Here is a 19,013-nt window from a genome sequence, read left to right on the forward strand (position 1 = left end):
AAGCCGGTTTTATACGTCAGAATTTGTCAAAGTGTAGGTCATGATCCCATATGGTGTCGTAGAAATGTTAAGAAAATGAAAAACTTCCTGGACATGCAACAACTAAAAATTAATTTCAAACCAGTTTGGCAACACTACATGAATAGTATATCTATGAGTTTATGATAGTGAAAAAGAAGATAATATAAAGAGTCTACAACCCAGGGGTCGTGAAAATATTTGCTCGAATAAACGGGAGTTTGCCAAGTGAACATAAGTTTTATATTTAAATATATATATACGTAAATACTATAACATTAGATAATTATGAAATTCTGTAATTTTTTCCTACAAATTCTAAAACGTATATATTTTATTTTAAAGGACAAGTACTTGTCATAAATTCATTCCCATTCGGGGATACCCTCGTTAAAAATGGATAACAATTTTCTCCAAAATTTTAAATGACAATAGAAGTCAACTTGTAAACCATTTGAAAGGTCTTTTAATTCTTTGTACAATAGTGCTATTTTTGTTTATTTAAATCCAACCGAATGGATACTTTTTTATCAAGACTGTACATGTATATTTCTATATATATTTCTCTTTCTGTCTCTAATTGTAAGTTCACCGCAGCAAATGAACACGGTGACGAGCAGTTACGTAGGTAAGTATTTAGACGTGTATGTGTTATATACGTATACCTAGAGAAAGCTTAACACCGCATTGCGTGGAAATGTTCGTCGCAATGTTGAATATTCACGATGTACTGTGTGATGTAAAAGCAAACATGTGCAAATTCGTACGAGTTAGTACTTTGTGAACTTTTCGAAACACTACGAAAGCATCAATCGCTATGAGACATACGAATTCCTATAGATCTATCTATTATATTCCCCTAGCATGCTTTGACGTGAATCATAAAAAAGAAGAAGAAAAAAAAAAAGGTTATTTCCTTACTTCGAAATAATTTATTTTCAACTTCTAACGCGATAAAATCAAAGATTTATAAAATAATAAAATCTCCTTACAAAGTTTTAGGTAGCAGCTCACTGATATAAATAAAAATTAATAAATGGAAAAAAAAGAGAGAGAGAGAGAAAAATAGAGTTTTAAAAGATTAACCATGTAGCAGCACAATTTTAATCTGCGATAATAAAACAAAAAATAATCCTTCACGTCGGTGTTGTGTGTGAAGGTATTATAAAATATAGTTAAAGTTGCCAAGTAAATCGAACTTTTTTTTCGCGTGCGTTTAGTATTTAAAAAATATATATATATTTTTTTTTATAATTATACACACTATATATACTAATAATTACATTGTGTACCGTAGTCGCGATAAAAAATAAGACACGACTAGTTTGCACGATATTTTTTTTCGTTACAAACGAATACAAGCTTATAATAATAATAATATATATAAATATATATATTTTATATACATTATTATATTTATATTAGTACTCATTATTACATATATAATAAAAACATCAATATAACATTAAACGTAGTTAGAAATAAAGTAAGTACGTAATTTTTATACATTATCGTGTTTGAATATTTTGTAATATGTGGGACCTTGTTCACGAGTGGTCAAGGGAATATAAAAACTGGACAAAAAAATCTTATAAATATATCCTATTTAATCTTGTTTCAAAATTATAACCACTTTTGTGTTTCAATAATCCACGACAGTTTATTTTCACAATAAATGCTCGAAATGACCACCCTCGGTTTGTTTCCAACCTTGCAAATAATTGAGCCATCCAATTTGAAAATTCCAGATACGCATCGAATCTGTTGACATTCTTTTTTTGCGTATACGTGTGCTCGAAGTTCTTTAATACTGACAATGAATGTCGAATACAATTGTTTTCAAATGAGTCCAGAAATAAAAATCTAATTACGAGTTTGTAACTTTGTACATACAACAAATGAAAAATAACGAAGTACTTTTAGTAAAAGAATGTTCACATTGAAACTAAACTGAATGAAATGTAATGATTACGTATAATTAACTAATTGTTTAGAAACCTAAACCGAGGATGATTATTTTTAGTAGTTTTTACGAAGATAAACAAAAAAGAAAAGTGATTATAACTTTGAAACAAAATCAAATAAAAAACACGGGTTTGTATATGAACTTTTTTCATTATTTTTGTATTCCTTGTTCATTCTCGAATCAACATATTACGAAGCACCATGTATATATGTATAATATAAACCAAAAAATAGTTTAAAAGAGTTTTTTTTAAAAATAAAATAGAGTTAGAAAAAGAGAGAGAGAGAAAGAGAGAGAAATTGTCTTTCTCAAGCAATAGTGGTAGAATTCCCAACAGTACTCCAAACGGAATTCGAAGGATCGAATCCAATTTCCCTTTCCCTTATCCAGCCCTTTAACGCGATGCTTTTGCATATATACGTGTATTCAACGTCGATTGTACGTCTCAGTACAACGAGACAGATCAAACTCGGACGAGTTAAGCATTTTTATTTCTAACTATATCAATATATCTATATATATACTTACATAAATATAACATCATGTAAAATTGTAGACTCACGAACTACCCTTTAGACCTTTGCTTTTTATCTTTTTTTCCCCCCTATTTTTTTATTTTATTTTATTTTTTTTTTTTTATATATAAACGTTAACGAAACAATCTTTACTCGAACAGGAATAAAAAATATATAACTCGGTCACGCAGAGACAAACTCTTTTGACATCATATATTATTTTTATTTATGTATGTATGTATGTATTTAATCAATAATGAAGAATATAAAAACCTTGACTTTGAATAAATAAATATTATTATTGATTACAATGCACGCAATTGCATAAAATAATAATATATATGTAATTTTTGATCAAATGTTATCAACAACAATGTTACGATAACATATAATATTTCTATATGAATGGTTATGAGATCTAATAATTTAACGATTAAAACAATTTCCAAGATAATGCAAAATGTCATCTATTAAATGGGATTGAAAATGTTCTTTAACTAGACCCCATAGAGAGAAGAGAGATAGAGAGAGAGAGAAAAGCGCAGGTGTATGAATACTAAAACGATAGAACTAATCTAGGATATGCCACCGTTGACTAATCGTTCCATATGTTTGTTTAGTCTACACGTTGACGACAGGTTTACCAGAAACCAATGATATTCTCTTAACGCAAAGTTAACGATATGGAAAAAGTAAAGAGAATTAATTTAAATTGTTATTACAAGATAAATAAATAATAAAGAGCAAGTAATTATAATTATTTTAATCGTTTTAAAATATAATTAAGAGATATTTTTTCTTTTAAAACAAAAAAATATAAAATTGCAAGAGTGAAAACTTAGAAGAACGATACCTGCCAGATGTGTTTTCGCATATTGTAACGCCAAAGTTAAAAGTATGTACAATATAAGTGTGTACTAACTTGCACGTACGTACAAAGGAACAAGGTAATGGAAAAAGTTACCAACCGTGGTAGAACTTCATATACGTATTTGCCTATCTCTACGAAAAACACGTATGCATACAACACATACATACGTATATGGTACCAATGCATACGAGTATGTAATCATTTAAGAATGTTAAGTTTAGCATGAATCATATCGCGTTTTTTTTATATGCATGTTAAGTTAACATTCGTTGATAAAATATTATTAAAAAATAATATGTATACGTGAGTATGTTTGTATTCCTATGTATATATATATATATATTAAAATTATTATAATATTATAATATTTATATTATTCGGAATTATTGAACATTTTGAAATTGTTTCATTTATAATTTCATCGTATTTTATTACAGATTTGTCTCATTGAGTCGAAACGAACAAAATTATTCCGACCAACTTTCCTTCTTTTTTTTTCCTTTTACTTTAATTAAATATTTTATTAAAACATTATTTTCATCGATTTTAAAGCTGTCGCGTAAAATCGCGATAACTTACCGAGCAGAAAACTACGCTTTATTTTTTAACAAAAAGAAAATATAATATATGTTTTCTGTAAATATATGTATTACATGCATACGTACGCTCGTATTATTATTATTATCAATTTTTTCCGATGCATTAATTATATAACGTCTAGACTATATGGATGCATAAATATTCACACACACACACACATACATATTATTTATATATGTGTTATTAATATTATTTATTTCTAAGTTTTATCTCTTCATTAATCGTATTTACCGATACCTGAATCTTACTCCAAACCTTAAAATTATGTTTCGATCTGTCAAGAATTTTTTCTTTTTTTACCGCAACGCATCAGAAACGTAAAATCAAAGTGAGTAATTTCTTCATATTATTATCTTTTATTATTCGTTACCGCAAGGGTTAATAATGCGGTGCAAACGAGAACAAAATTATATGCCATTTACGAAGAGTATACATTTAAACGAACGCCAGAGTCAAAATTACTATTGGAAATTTCGTTCTGGTCATTTTCATTTTGAAATATTTACCACGTAAAAGGATTGTACAGTTAAAGATGATTACGGCAAAATTAATGCACCGGTGGATGCAAATAATAATCGCATAACATCACGAGAAATAGCTAAAGAAGTTTGAAATTATCAAATCTAACAATCCACGATCGTTGGAGAAAACCTTGAATTCTAATAATGAAAATATCGTCTATTATTTGCCATCAAAAAAAAAATGAAAATTGTAAGCTTTTTAAAACTTGTCAACCCTTCCACGTATTTAATTTAATAATATTAATAACACTATTTTTGATATGCATAAATAGTAATTTCATTCGTACTGTATCCCTTCGAAATTCATTTGAAAAAAAGTCTTATGAATTTTACGCTTTAAACGAATTATATTATATATTATTTATTCGAGTAAGTTGAATAAATTTTCACAAACGTCGTTGATAGAATATTTTTCATTTGATATATTGAACAAATAATAAATTGAAAAAAATGATTTAAATTAGAAATAAATAGAAACGGTTCGACGTAATAACAACGTGCGCACACGTTTCTATTTGAACTTAGGTATAATAAGTATAATAGTATAGTTATTAGTTATTAACATGGTGAAGCCAGTTCCTCGCCTTTTTTCCACGAAGGGGGAAGTTCACGTACTACGTCACGAAGATCGATTCTAACAGCCATGAGGTCGTGGACTGGAAAGTATCACTACGAATAAAAATAAAAGAGAGAGAGAGAGAGAGAGAGAGAGAAAGATCATTTCGACTTATTCCACTTTGTCAAATTGGAACAATGTTTAATCTTGAATTCTATGTAATAAGTTACAAATTATAAAAATTGTTAATTTTGAACTTATGTGACTGGTATTAATTAATTCGAATTCGTTGCCAGAACGTGTAATAATTTTGTAGTTGTAATCTCGAATAAAATCTACAAATAAATTCGATGAGTATGGTATGGTATGGTATGGTACGGTATGGTACGTGATGTTAATATATGGTCAATCTCAGTTCAATGAAAATAACAAAATAAACGTAATAAACGTGGTGAAACTCGAAATGATATTTAATTGAATTACCAGAAATACCATTAGAACGTATATAGAAATGTCTACTACGTGTGTTACGCGTGTTAAGAAAATTTCACTGATTCTACTTCCTTTTTCCCTGTGATTGTAAGTTAAAATACAAATATTGTTGGAACCATTAGAAGGGGAAACTCGAGCGTCTACAAGGATAAGAAACGATGGACAAACAAAAGATACTTACATCTTATGGGTTCGGCTTTAAAGCTTTCTTATGTTACGTGCTTTTTTTTTATCATTCTTTCTCTCTCTCTCTTTCTTTTTCTTTTTCCTTTCCCTCTATATTTTCTTTTTATATCGAATCGTTATAGTTCCTTTTTTTCTTTTTATAAATTTATTATTATAGCATCTGTGTTATTATTTTGTCATTTTTTTGTTTGACGTTTAATTTTTATATATTTATATCATAGGAAAGATGAAAATATAATAGAATAAAATAGATAATCTATATACCTCTCTGCGCGATTCATTTAAATCAATATTTTCTATATATCAAATTAATATCATTTATTATTTATTTATTTTTCATTTATTTTACGCTCGTTCCTTTGTATATCCGCGCAAAGCACAGTAAAATTGAATAAAATATTTATCTCTCTATTCTCTCTTTCTCTCTATTTTTCACGTACCAAAGTATTATTATTTCTTTTCAATTTTTGTTTTTAAATTGACTACTTTCTCTCTTTCTCTCATATTGTTTTTCATTTGTCGAATAAAAATAATAAGGAGATCAATTTTATAAGAAATAATTAAAAATAGAATATTCTTCGTGTTTAATATTTGGTTTTTAGAAACAACTGACATATTTAACTGACGTTTGGGGTATCCCCAAAATTCAATGGAAAGCAGGCTGGGGGGCTGAGGGTAAAAACGTCGAAAACGAAATAGGATGCTGTCCGTTCGATGTAAACGAATTCACCATCGAATATTGCATTTCCGAAAAAGAGAATTCTGTCAATACGAGTATTTCTACCTACTCGATAATAAAAGAAGTAATCGGACAAAAGGATCCTGTTGGTGAGTGTCCCCTGCCTGCATTCGGCAGCCGAATTCAACCAATCGGTTTTACAAGTTAAAACGCAAATAAAAAAACTCTTCGACGATTTAACAAAAGCAGTGTTCGTCGTGGAAAATGTATTCTCCACTGTAAAAGTGGATATGCGCGCGCACGATTTCCCCAGATTACTTTAACCATGGGGAGTAGGAGGGTGTAGGGGTGTAAAAGAGGAGGACCTCGTGTCTCTCGGACTGTTCTCTCTACTTTTATGAAAGAATAAAAATGCAAAAAAGATCTTTCGTATGTGTGTACGAATTTATGCACATCTTGAAAACATGAACGACGTCAAATTTGAAAATTTCCACACAATCGATCTATCTTATTTTTTTGTTGTAATTGTCAATTTAATTACCTCTATATATATTTTTCTTTTCTATAGGTACCACAAGACTATCACCTAAGAATAATAAAAAAAAAAAACCGACATTTCTAATATTATTTTTATACACAGAGTTGGTTTTGATTTAGAAAAGATTAAATTTAATATAGAAATATATATAACGATTAGAGTTAATTATATTGATCAATTGATAAATCTAACGTTAAATAACATATTACAAGTGTATAATAGAAAAGAAATATACGTACGAAAACTGTATATTAACATAGCAAATATAATCTAAAGCAAAGAACGATCATGAAAAATAATAAGTCAGAAGATAATAGATTAATATCTCAAATTTTTTGTTCTCATAAATAAATTTATATCTTTAACGATTAAAAATGATAACAATAGAAAAAGAAAAAGGAAGAAATGCTTTAAACAAAAAAAAGAAATGAATAAATGGTATTATCGCATGATCGTTAAAATCGATTACGTATAGAATAATGATATTGTGTGACTATTTCATATAACCATTTTTACTTCTCTTGACGATAAACTAACATAAGTGATGTATATGGTATAGCAAGGTAAGGAAATAGTTCGTAGAAAAACACATCGATTCTATACTACCCTTGGATATACATATCTTATTACATAGTTCACGAGCGTAGAAAAAATTCGTGTTTCCACCAGGCGAAAAGCTTTCGGTAATTTGGCAAGCGAACGTATAATCTACAGGTTTTCAAGCAAACCCCCTGGTCCGAATTGTTGGCACGGAATAACGAAGTTTTCACGCACCCGTAATAAACCCGCGAAAGTATTTTGAATTTATTACAAACTTACTTTTGTTAAATATTATCATTGCGATACGCTAAATTGTTTATTCCCATTTTTATAAATTAAGCATACAAGTAAATTCGCTGCACAAACGTTCCTAGAAATTATCTTTTTCTTTTATATGAATGAATTTTTAAATAATACTTTTTTTTTTTCCATGAGAGAAATTAAATTTCCCTACACAAAATTAGTAATTATTTTTCTCCTTTGACGTGAAGCTCATTAATTCTTGATGGAAAAAAGGAACGGTTGATTAAGGAATTTCTAACATACGATAGTAATGACGCAACACACAAAATCTTCCGTGTGTGTTACGACGGACTTGTGTTTTTTGATCAAACTTGGCGGAGAAAATAAAGAAATACGAATAAATCAAAAAATATGTGTGTGTGTATGTGTAATTTCAAAGGAAACAGAAAGTATACGGATTTGTACCAAGAATGAAAAATAGTAATAATATACTTTATACAAGAATAGATATGTGCGAGATATTTTATGTTTTATATTACGTTAAATATCATGATTTTTCTACCTTAAGAGAAAAACATTTCTTTTAATCTTTCGTGGGGTAAATAAGAAAATAATAATCGTTTGAATATATCTCTATCTATAATAATAATAATATATTCTGCAAGTAAGTAGGTAAATGCCAGGTTCTCGATAGATAGTAAAATGTAAACGCGACTACTACATAAACGTTATAAAAATAACTAGCAAGTAAAGAAAATAATCAAAGGATCAAACGAAATTGTACAGAACTCTGTCAAACGGAACAACGATCGCGCGCCATTGCTGTTTAGACTTTCAAGTGCTTCCACGATCTCCGATCATAATTCCTCTTCGTTCTTTCCAATATCTCGAAGAACGAGTTCGGCGTCATAAGACCTTGACGAAATAATCCGATTGAAGTAACCGACAATCTTTGGTAACACTTTGTTCTTTCATAAATTAACCCCCTCCACCCCCTGTTTATTAATTATTCATTCTTCTTTCCTCTATCGTAACAAGGCCAAGTGAGATACGACTGAAAATCTCAACGTGAAACGAACAACGAAAGATAAATAATTACGATATCATCGATATTCGAAGTAACTTTGACGAACGATTAAATAATATTTCAATTCAAAGAGTTTACCGTTGGTTTAATAACCAATTAATATAGTACACAATCAAATATTAGTATCATCAAAGAAACCAATACGACGACGATAATAAACCCCCCCCCCTATACAATAATCCAAAGAAAAAGAAAAAAAATAGAAATAAAATATAATAAAAAGTTCGTGAATTTTGTTGTAGTAGATTCTAAACTTACGTCTATCATCTCGTTCGTAGAAGAATGTCGTCTTGCTCACGTGTGATATCGAGGTGGGTATCGTCGTCGCGTAATAGTCGAAGTTAGCGAACCGATCGCTATGGCGTCCCGTAGTAATAATAATAATGACCAAATATTTGTAATGATAATGATTTAATTGAGACGAAAGAAAAAATATGTTCACTAGAGAACTAATAGAATACGAATACGAATAATACGAATAATAATAATACTAATAATGTTATATATTAATAGGACGATAAAAGATTGATACGAATGTAATTAGAAAATATAAATACGTTTGATGATTATTAACTTTACCGACGGCACCAGCAATGGCGAAAATTCGTGTTGATCGCGTAAACGAATGACAAGCAACATCGCCCCAGTTCGGCACCGAGCTCGCGACTGTTCGCGACTGCCGCCACTGTCAGCGAGGCCGAGGCCTCAGCCGGGGGTTGCATATCCTCGAGTTCACCGGTTCAATCGGCGACTATATATCCCTATACTAGCTTTTAGTTCGACCCCCCCTAAACTAACGATGCGCCATCTCACGATACTTTACTCTAACTATTTTTCTACCACCCCTTCTGCTCCTGCTACTGCTACTACTATTACTCCTTCTCCACCCTTCACTACCCTCTTTGGTAGTGGTATCGTTCAACCCTTATTCTCAACGCGCAAACTCATTTACAACTGAGCGAGGCTTATAATATCACTCTCCGTTTGTTACTTCGATATGTTACACATTTCGTTAAACAATTATTTATTTAAATCGCGTCTAATTTTTGATAGATTTAATTATAATTATATTTCGTTTCAATTTGTTATGAATGATATACGAAAACTCTGGATTCGTTGATTTCTCCAATGATAAATATTAGGATGAATTAAAAGTTCGTACGTTTTTTAATTAATATTTTTAAAGTTAATTTTATACAAAGTAAAATTTCGACACAATAACATTTATATAAATGTAGATAGAATAAAAAAGATAAAAAAGGACCAATCAATCGTATTACGTTCTATTCGATCTGACCAACTAATTTTACTTCAATACGAAGACAAAAAATCGTATTCGAAGAGTTAATAATAAATTATTTGAATTATTTTATAATAGTTTACTTCATTTTTGTCTACAATTTGCGACAAATCATTTCTCCCGTCTTTGTTCAATGTAAAATTATTTTCTCTCTCTCTCTTATATACTACCTAAAAGAAAGAAAAAGAAATCAAATGTCTGTATCAATCAATTCGTTTATCTTTTCATCCCTTTCGTATGTTCATTACCACCCATTGGTTTTTTTCAACTGCAGAGAATTGTACACGGACTCGATACGCACAAAACGGCAATTGGACAATTTTCTTTGCTCGAATACGCCTTTATACGTGATAGATCAAAAAGTATGAGAGATCTATAAAAGAAAAGAGGCTATTTTTGGAATATTCTATTCCTACTACTAGCTACTTCTTCCTTTCTCATCTTCATTTTCTCTTTTTGAATCCGATTGAAAAATATTTGCCTTTAAAATGAGAATTTTCTTGGCAATCTTCTCACAGGTTCGATTCTCGTATAGTATAATTCGTTGTGTAAGTAAAGAAACTATTATGCGGAATTGAAATATGAATTTGATTAATAATCACACTACGTATATAAATATATATGAATCTTATTTTTCTCTCTTTGATGAAAAACATAAATCAAAAACATTATCATCCCCTGTACTTACGTATTAACATCAACAGATCAAGTTGTCAGTTCACAGTAAAAAAAAAACGTAAACATGGTCAGACATGTAATTTAACTTTACAAAATGCAAACTTATATACACGTCAAAATATTCTTTTCTCTTTACTCTTTAAACTTCAAACTACGTATACAGAGAAAACTAAAAGTTATAGAAGAATTATAAAACGGAATGATAGTGGGATGTGCATAAATTCGTTAGAAAAATATATATATAAATCGATGAAATTGTAAGCACGAATTATGTAGGTGTATACGTCCTAAAATTCAAACAGTTAGCGAATTTCTATCTCTGACGTATTTGGTCTGACCTTGAACCAGTTTCCTAAACTCGTGGCAACGTCTAATATCAACTTCCGTTGTTATACAATACTTCTTTTTCCTCATCGTCGTCATCCTTGTCGTTGTCGCAGTAGAAAGCTTTGCTTTCATTATCACATTGATTCAGTAAAGCAGAAAAGATATATATATATATATAGTAGTAAAGAAATATATAGATAAGACAAATCGTTCAGGAACACCATTTAACTTGGGTTTTATTCTTAGCACGAGCTAAAGACTAAACTAAAGACTTTACCTACCTGGCTTTGAAATGAAACTTAGGGTACTTGCACTCTCTCTCCCATTTTAACCTTGGCTCAACAGGTTCGCGTGCCGGATGTACTTGCATTCCGGAAGTCCACTCATCGGCTTGGTGGAGCGACGTTATCGCTTTTACCTAGCTAACGCATCGTCGTTCATCCAAGAGGGAAATTTTCGAGGATTCAGGATATTAATGATATCGGATAAATTCACAATGGATGGCTCTTATAGATGGATACAGGTTGCGATCTATCGTCAGGAAAATGTAAAACAAAATTTATGTTATGATTAATTAAGGAAGAATATTGTTGTTGTTGTTGTTGTTGTTGTAAAGGGGTAAGAGGGGATAAATAATTTTAAAAGATATACACACGAGATTATCGTGACAAATTATACCTTATGTGTTAAATTATTTTACGATGATCTATCATATTTGACAAAACTATGGTATGTATATATATATAATATATATGTATTATATACACCAGGATAATCAGGAACCCTGGAAACAATCGAATTACGTGGATACGGAAATTTGTTTGAAGGGCCGATAGGATCTTCGATAAATCATGAAAAAGTTTAGGCCGTCTATTTTCGTTTTTGTTATCGGTTTACATTATACATCCATTTTGCACGACGCGACTTCGATCATTAACGGATAGGTGTGTGTACAACAACACGTATATTATTATAATTAATAACTAGCTAATCCGAACAAAGGGAGTTCGACAAAGATAAGTACAAAATTGCCTAAAACGCTAATTTAAAAAAAAAAAAAAAGAAAGAAAGAAAGAAATAGAAAAAGAAAAACTTACACACACACACACACACAGAACGCCCAACTAGATCAACAAAAATTAAGCTCGATCGGCATTGTGCGAATTGGTCATCTTTCTCTCTTTTTCTTTTTTTTCTTTTCTAAACAGTCTCCTCTATCGATTTTTGTTTGTTTTTTTGTTTTCTTTACTTTGCGTTACATTCCACGTTCCTTATTCACAATTGCTTGTTAAAAATTTATCGACAATCTGCTTTAGTAATAGCAGGTAACATCGCGAAATAGAATCGAACGATATACGATCATGTTTTAGCTTAGACCTCTAGTTTTGCTTATCTGATTTTGCGATGAATTCGTTCATTCGATTTATTCGAGAGACGAGATATAAACGTAAAAAATTCCTGATTTCGTATAGAAATGAAAACCCGATCCATTGTCAATGATCCATTATTTCTACTCGAGGCCAGAATAAGAGACTCCGATATCACAGAATTCGTTTGCCCATTTTTTCTTCCAATTCCTTTTGTTTCTTCTATTTTTTATTTTATTATTCTCTTTTCTTTCCCCTCCCTCTCCAACCCTTTAATTTTTTCTTCTTTTCTATATCTCCCTAAAATAATTCACTCGAACGAGACTACAATGTATAATACGTTTGGTCTTCCCTTTTGCGAAAGGTTTCTACTACACACCGACATGTAATATTAAATTTCTCTCGTTTCGTTGAAAGTTATTAATTGACAATATATATGTATGTATGTATGTATGTACGTATGTATTTATTCATGTATTTATCTTCCCTGTTAATTTTGTTTTATTTTCTTTCAATGAATGATTTTATAACTTGGTCCACACTTTGCCGGTTCTATCATTAACGAAACCTCTCAACACGAAACTCCTAAAGATTTTTATATACAATGATCACAATTCTCCAACGTTCTCTTCAACTCGAACACTTTTTCTTCTTCTTCTTCTTCTTCTTCTTATTCAAATTGTTTCTCCTTATAATCTCAATATAACCGCTAAGTCAATGTAAATATAAATACGTATACGTGGATAGATGTGTATATGCAACTTGTGTATGTATATGTATGTTATGCACTTGTATTAAAACGTTTGTAAATATACGTTTCAAGTTCGATATTACATTGTAATACTGAACCTTTCATCATCAATTACATTCTTTCTCGACTTAAACAATCTCTCTTTATGCGATAGATAAAAACATATGATCCATGCTAAACGTATTCCTTGCACTAATACTTTAATTAATCCGTTGATTAATGTTGCAATAAAACGATAAAAATGACGTAGTAGCTTAAAAATTAAATGCATTCGCGATCGTTCGATTCGATTTACGAAGTGTAACGGATGATACGGCTTTCTGTCATGGATGTTAAAAAAAAAAGAAAAAAAAAAAATAAAATAAAGGAGAAAAAAAAAAGAAAATGAAAGAGAAAACAACACAAGTTAATAGCGAGATGCACCAAATGGCAGCGCTAAATGAGATTCGGAGATATCGAGGATGTTCCAAACGATCAAATATAACAGGGATAAAATAAAAAATATGAATAACAGCGAACACGTTCCGAGAGGGATGAAAAATTCGAGGAAACGTAAGAAATAAAAAGAAATCGATGTTTTCTCTGTCTCTTTCTTTCCTTTAACCCCCCTCCCTCCCTCCTCTCTATCTCCAACAGCCCTCCCATCAATCGTGATCGTATTCGAGTTGCGAAAGACGATCGTGTCGCATTGAAAGTTTCGAGGATAGACCGAGGATAAGATCCTCGTGTAGCCAACACTACCGTTTGTGATTATGACTTGTTTTACTTTTGGGACTGTCCGTGGCAGTAGAATCATTGACGTCTCTTTTAGGTCTTAGAATAAAATTAAGATTGTGCGCGGTGTTGACGGCGTAATAAACATTAGCCGAATGGGGTAAGACCATTTCGCGATCGGGTAAAACTTGAGCGAGAGTATATTGATCGGGACTACCCTCGATCCCTAATTTAAGCATAGCGTTCCTTATTACTTGGGGAGTCCTCTCGTTGTTAGATAACATGATGGATTTGTAAAGCACCACACCGTCCGTCTCTACGTTCTCGCTCTCCATGGTAACCTTGATAATATAAAAATCCGGTGAATTCTTGTGGGAATGACTCGGACTCGAGAGCCCAACCAAGTTCGGTGTACTTCCATTCGCTGTCAACGAAGTTCCACTCGGCGGTGCCAAACGATTTGTCGCGTTCGCACCCCCGCCACCTCCACCCGAGCTCAAGGATACGTCCAATGATGGCAAAGACGAACTCGACGAGGAACTTGACATTTGCGACGGTGATGTACGACGATCCAAGGAATTATGGGGCGAGCTTGGTAAAGAATCGAGATCGCAATAGAATTGCGAACTGCTCGAGCTAGAAGTCGACGCTATCGAGTCGTTCTTCCGATGACCTTGATGATTCTGTAAAACAAATTTCGGCTCAATCATCTTTCGACTAAGGTAAGAATATAGTGGACGAATTAATCGATCAACGAAATCGAGCTTAATTATTATTTTCTGACCTGTTTCTTTTTGCCCCGATTATTTAAGGTATTACCGGGCGGTGGAGGTTCTATTTGACAGCTCAATTTGTACGCCTCTCGATCATCCAACACCACTACGGAATGGAACCAACGATCGAACGATTGATCCTTACTAAAGTTGTAAGCGTTCGCAGCTCCTTGAAGCAGTCTTATTCTTGCGAGTACCTCGAACTCCTTTCGTCTCTTATCGAAATTGATCAGACCGTCCGCTATCGTATCCGGGATAGCAGTGTCGATCATTGTGAGATCCGTCAGGAACGTGCCCAAGTACGGTATCGTGCCGTAACTGATGTTCTGAAAATTATCAAAATCTACGATGAAAAACAAAATCTTTTTAAACATTTTTATTTTATATATAGGAAGACCACACCAAAACCAAGAGGGTGGCTTTTATATTTACATATTATAATAATCGAATTGAACTATTGATTATTATCGTGAAACTTACTCCGGCGTGAGTATTTTGCTTCTGAAATAATTTCTGAAGATGTCTATCGCTTCTACCTGCCGTGTCCGCAAATTTAGCTGTCCCTTCTTTGATCAACAATTCACGTTGGGTCCATGCGTTATTCTCCTCGGAAAATATTCTTTCGAGTTCACGGAAAAGTTCGTGCTTTTCTCTTGGCATAGATTGCCAAGATTTTTCTAGCCTGTAAACCGGATTACTTTGTAGACCGGAAACAATGGCCTTCAAGCTACTGAAATTCTTGAGGACTCTTAATTCCTGTGCTATATCGATCCACGCCTCGAGAATTCTCGCACGATCTTGCGACTTCATAGTTGGTTCTATCAAAATAGTCGAGATAACGCGTAAGGATACTGCGTTGAATTGATTAACTGTTGCTAAAACTGTAGCTGCCTCGTGATTCCTCGAACGATCTCTTCTCGACCAAACTGCTCCTAAACATTGATGTGCAACGAGTTTTTTAAAAACCTCGGCATCCATGCGAGTCAATTGTTCGGCAAAGTGTCGTTGAGGAACTTCAGGGAACGTATAATTGGTCCCTTGATCACCGTTCGAATTTGAACTGCCATGAACTCGGTCATTGTCGTACACGACGCAGTCTGAAAATTGACATACATATATTCCAATTAATATTTATGCACATTATATTAGTATTCTATTAAAAATACCATTTATTTATACGAAAAAGTTTAAATATTAATTATTTTTTATTCAACAGTTTCTTCGAATAGAAAAAAAGAAATTCGGCAGTAGCGTGTAACGTTACATATACGCAAACAAATATGTAATATAGTATAAGAGAACCGTAAACTTAACAAAATTGTTTGGAATATTTTTTTTTATTAAAAATAAGAATAATAAAATAATATTTTTTCAATGAATTTCACCGATAATCATATCTAATTCCTGTCCAGTCATTTACTTTTATCCCTGACTGTATATCATCTTCTTCCGCTCTAATTTTCTCTCAATCATTTTTTCATTTTTTTTAGAAATACGTTTAACTTATGTTTGTAAAAGTCATGACTCGGCAAATAATCTAGATAAACAAGCAGATCCGATTCGTACGATCCCATCAAAGCGAAATTCTTTCAAGCTGAGCAGGTGCAACACGAGGCTTATTGTTAATACAAGAAAGCTGGTCTTTATTATCCAGTCATAGGAATGATTCAGTTAAGTCGATGGTTTACGATGAACAGCTATCCTCAGCATATTCATCGACATTTCCCAACGAACCGATCGTGATAAGAACACGAGCAAACATCCGGTAGCAAACATTCGTATCGTTTAATATAACATCCACGACCACAGAAGAGGATCCATTCTAAATATTCGATCATAAAACGGAAATTACGAATAACCACAAAAGCACGAATCGGATCGGATCGATCGATTGAATAATATCTATTAATAATAATTAATTTAATTTTCTCGTTAACACAAAATCACAGAATTAAAATAGGATAGTTTCTCTACCGGTCCTAATGCATTCGTCGTAATCCTCCGAACGCGAATTTTACATTAAAAATTATTATTTTAATTCTATAGATAATGGATTATAATTAACGCATTTTTAATGTGTCATACTACTCGGTCGGAAATAACGTAATACACGTGAATGACGTTTGCTCGATGATATCATCTTTCTACATTTCCACGTTAATGATTAGCACTGAAAAAAAGAAAAAAAAAGAAAAGGTGTTTAAGGTCATAAACGAACGAGGAGTTCTATCTATCGACCCATTCAACGATTTCCAATAGAACGATTGTCCATAAAATTAATGAAAAAACTAATTCAAATACGATACTAATTTATACGTTGGATAACTAATATTGAACGAATATCAAATGAATGTTAGCAACTGTTGAATGAGTGTATAGAAAAAGAGTCTACGTTACATATTGCAAATTGCACAAGAGAAGAAGAAAAAATTATTAATACAACTGAGGTCTTCTTTCCATCACGCAGAAATTAAAAACTATGCAAGTCTATAGTATACCATGATATACCTTAGAGTACACTACATAGGACCACCTTCTTCAAGTAAAAAAAACAAATCTTGATAAAAAATGTAATTTACTCGTTCAATTAATTAAAGCAACTATATTATAATTAAAAGTTTTTTTACTAAAAATATAATAGCTATAGTTCAAAGGGTTAATATGATGTGAATAACAAAATTTTATTTTATGATTTATTAAATAGATAAAGTAAATAATTAATATAAAAAAGAAAAAATAAATTATGAGATAAATTTTTATTGTGTTAATATTCTTAGAATCATATCAGTCAAGTGTCATATTATATTCTGACACATATTATAATACTATAAGTTTGATTAATAAACGTCTGAAGAAAATTATTATCTAAAATATACCGAGATATTTTTTACTTATCGATTATTACATCAAATATTCAAATAGAAGAGATATCTTACCAACTTTATCCTCGCGTTGGAATCTATGCAAACGATGCTTAGCCTTCAGCTCGAGTTCCGAGCCAGGTAAACGTCTATGAGCAAAATCGAGAAGCCTAGCGAGTAAGGGATGATTCGGTGGGGTCTTCCAATCACCGGGATAGGCGTCGAGCCAAACGTGAAGCGCTTGAATGAGGGTTTTGCGATGTTGTTCACCGGTGAGGGCACCTGTACTTTCGTCGAGCGCATCGTACCTGGCGAGAAGCAGTTCGAGCACTTCTCGCGGTGTGGTAAAAGCACGATATGTTGCAAGGAATACGTTGATGTAGGTCGACTCGAGTTCGCCATCGTCGTTGGCTAAACTCTCCACGAGACGTTGAACGGTGCCCGCTTTTAAAAATCGCACTCTTACAGTCTCCCATTCTAAATGCGAGATTTCATCATCCGAATCCTAAAAAATAAATTAATGTATAATTTAACAATTTAAATTTTTCAAACAAAACATTTCTCTATTACTTATATTATCAAAACTCTTTTCCTAATATTATAAATACAATAGAGATACATTTTTCAAATAAATGTTAAATTACAAAGTCGAGGAAAACTTTTGATATACATTCGTAATAATTGGTACGTAGTTTAATTAAAAAATGAAAAAAAAGGGAACTTACCGATGCGGAAAGGCTTCTCGTAGGTCTGTGATAACGAACTTTCTTCAAATAGACGGTGTATATGACGCCATCGCCCCTTTCCTCGCCCCATAAGCGCCACGTGGGCTGTAAAAAAGAGAGAACGGTGCCAACTTGATTAAGAAACGAAGCGAAAACGCTTGGGGAAAGGATGGGGCGGATGGGGGAGGTGGTTTGTTAAGTTGGAATAGTTCGTTGCAGTAACTCGTGAAAATACGAGTGTTTGGGAAGGACGATAGTAATAGAAAGGCATCTGCTGATGATTAACGTACCTAATTTCACGGACTATGAAATTACATGCATGCACTCTCTCTCTACCTCTCTTGCTCTTTCATAATAATAGTAGAAAGGAGCTAATCAATGAACGCGTTATTGCTCGGCCGTGTACCCAGCGAATTTATTGGGATAATTGAACCGGCCAGTTCACTCGACGGATTTGACCTCGCGTATCTCTCTTTTTCGTTGCATGTCGACGACAAACGACAATGAACAATGACGATGAAGACGAGGAACATTTAGAGTACCACCACCGATCCTTTTATACGACCTCTTCTAAACTAAACCGGATGAGACATTTTATCGTTGAACAACGATACCATTCGCGAACCATCACGAGATATCATCAATTGTATTTTAACTTTACCGAAAAGTCAATGGCAGGGTAATAGGGGGGTGATTAATATCCTA

General features: G+C 32.2%; 2 protein-coding genes across 13 annotated transcripts in view; both read right to left on the reverse strand.

Annotated features, from left to right (window-relative positions):
- LOC106783760 (whirlin) overlaps positions 1-9,560 on the reverse strand; it is a 74,033-nt gene extending 64,473 nt beyond the window's left edge. For 3 of the 9 annotated variants that reach the window (XM_014742574.1, XM_014742572.1, XM_014742573.1), the window contains exon 1: positions 9,071-9,560. The gene's annotated coding sequence lies outside the window, so the exon portion shown is untranslated. The remainder of the gene's footprint in view (positions 1-9,070) is intronic. The other 6 variants (XM_014742571.1, XM_014742568.1, XM_014742576.1 and 3 more) reach the window with 4 other exon arrangements.
- A 2,412-nt stretch (positions 9,561-11,972) lies between these two features.
- Positions 11,973-19,013, reverse strand: part of LOC106783738 (ral guanine nucleotide dissociation stimulator) — a 34,851-nt gene continuing 27,810 nt past the window's right edge. For all 4 annotated transcript variants that reach the window (XM_014742532.1, XM_014742530.1, XM_014742533.1 and 1 more), the window contains 5 exons: positions 18,309-18,413; positions 17,659-18,088; positions 15,203-15,819; positions 14,734-15,048; positions 11,973-14,632 (listed from right to left, as the gene is read on the reverse strand). In XM_014742532.1, the coding sequence (XP_014598018.1) occupies positions 13,973-14,632; positions 14,734-15,048; positions 15,203-15,819; positions 17,659-18,088; positions 18,309-18,413 (2,127 nt within the window). In that variant the 3' untranslated portion in view covers positions 11,973-13,972. The remainder of the gene's footprint in view (positions 14,633-14,733; positions 15,049-15,202; positions 15,820-17,658; positions 18,089-18,308; positions 18,414-19,013) is intronic.

This window comes from Polistes canadensis, unplaced genomic scaffold (assembly GCF_001313835.1).
Source record: "Polistes canadensis isolate GaletaPanama2010 unplaced genomic scaffold, ASM131383v1 scaffold_25, whole genome shotgun sequence".
Classification (NCBI taxonomy): Eukaryota; Metazoa; Arthropoda; class Insecta; order Hymenoptera; family Vespidae; genus Polistes; species Polistes canadensis.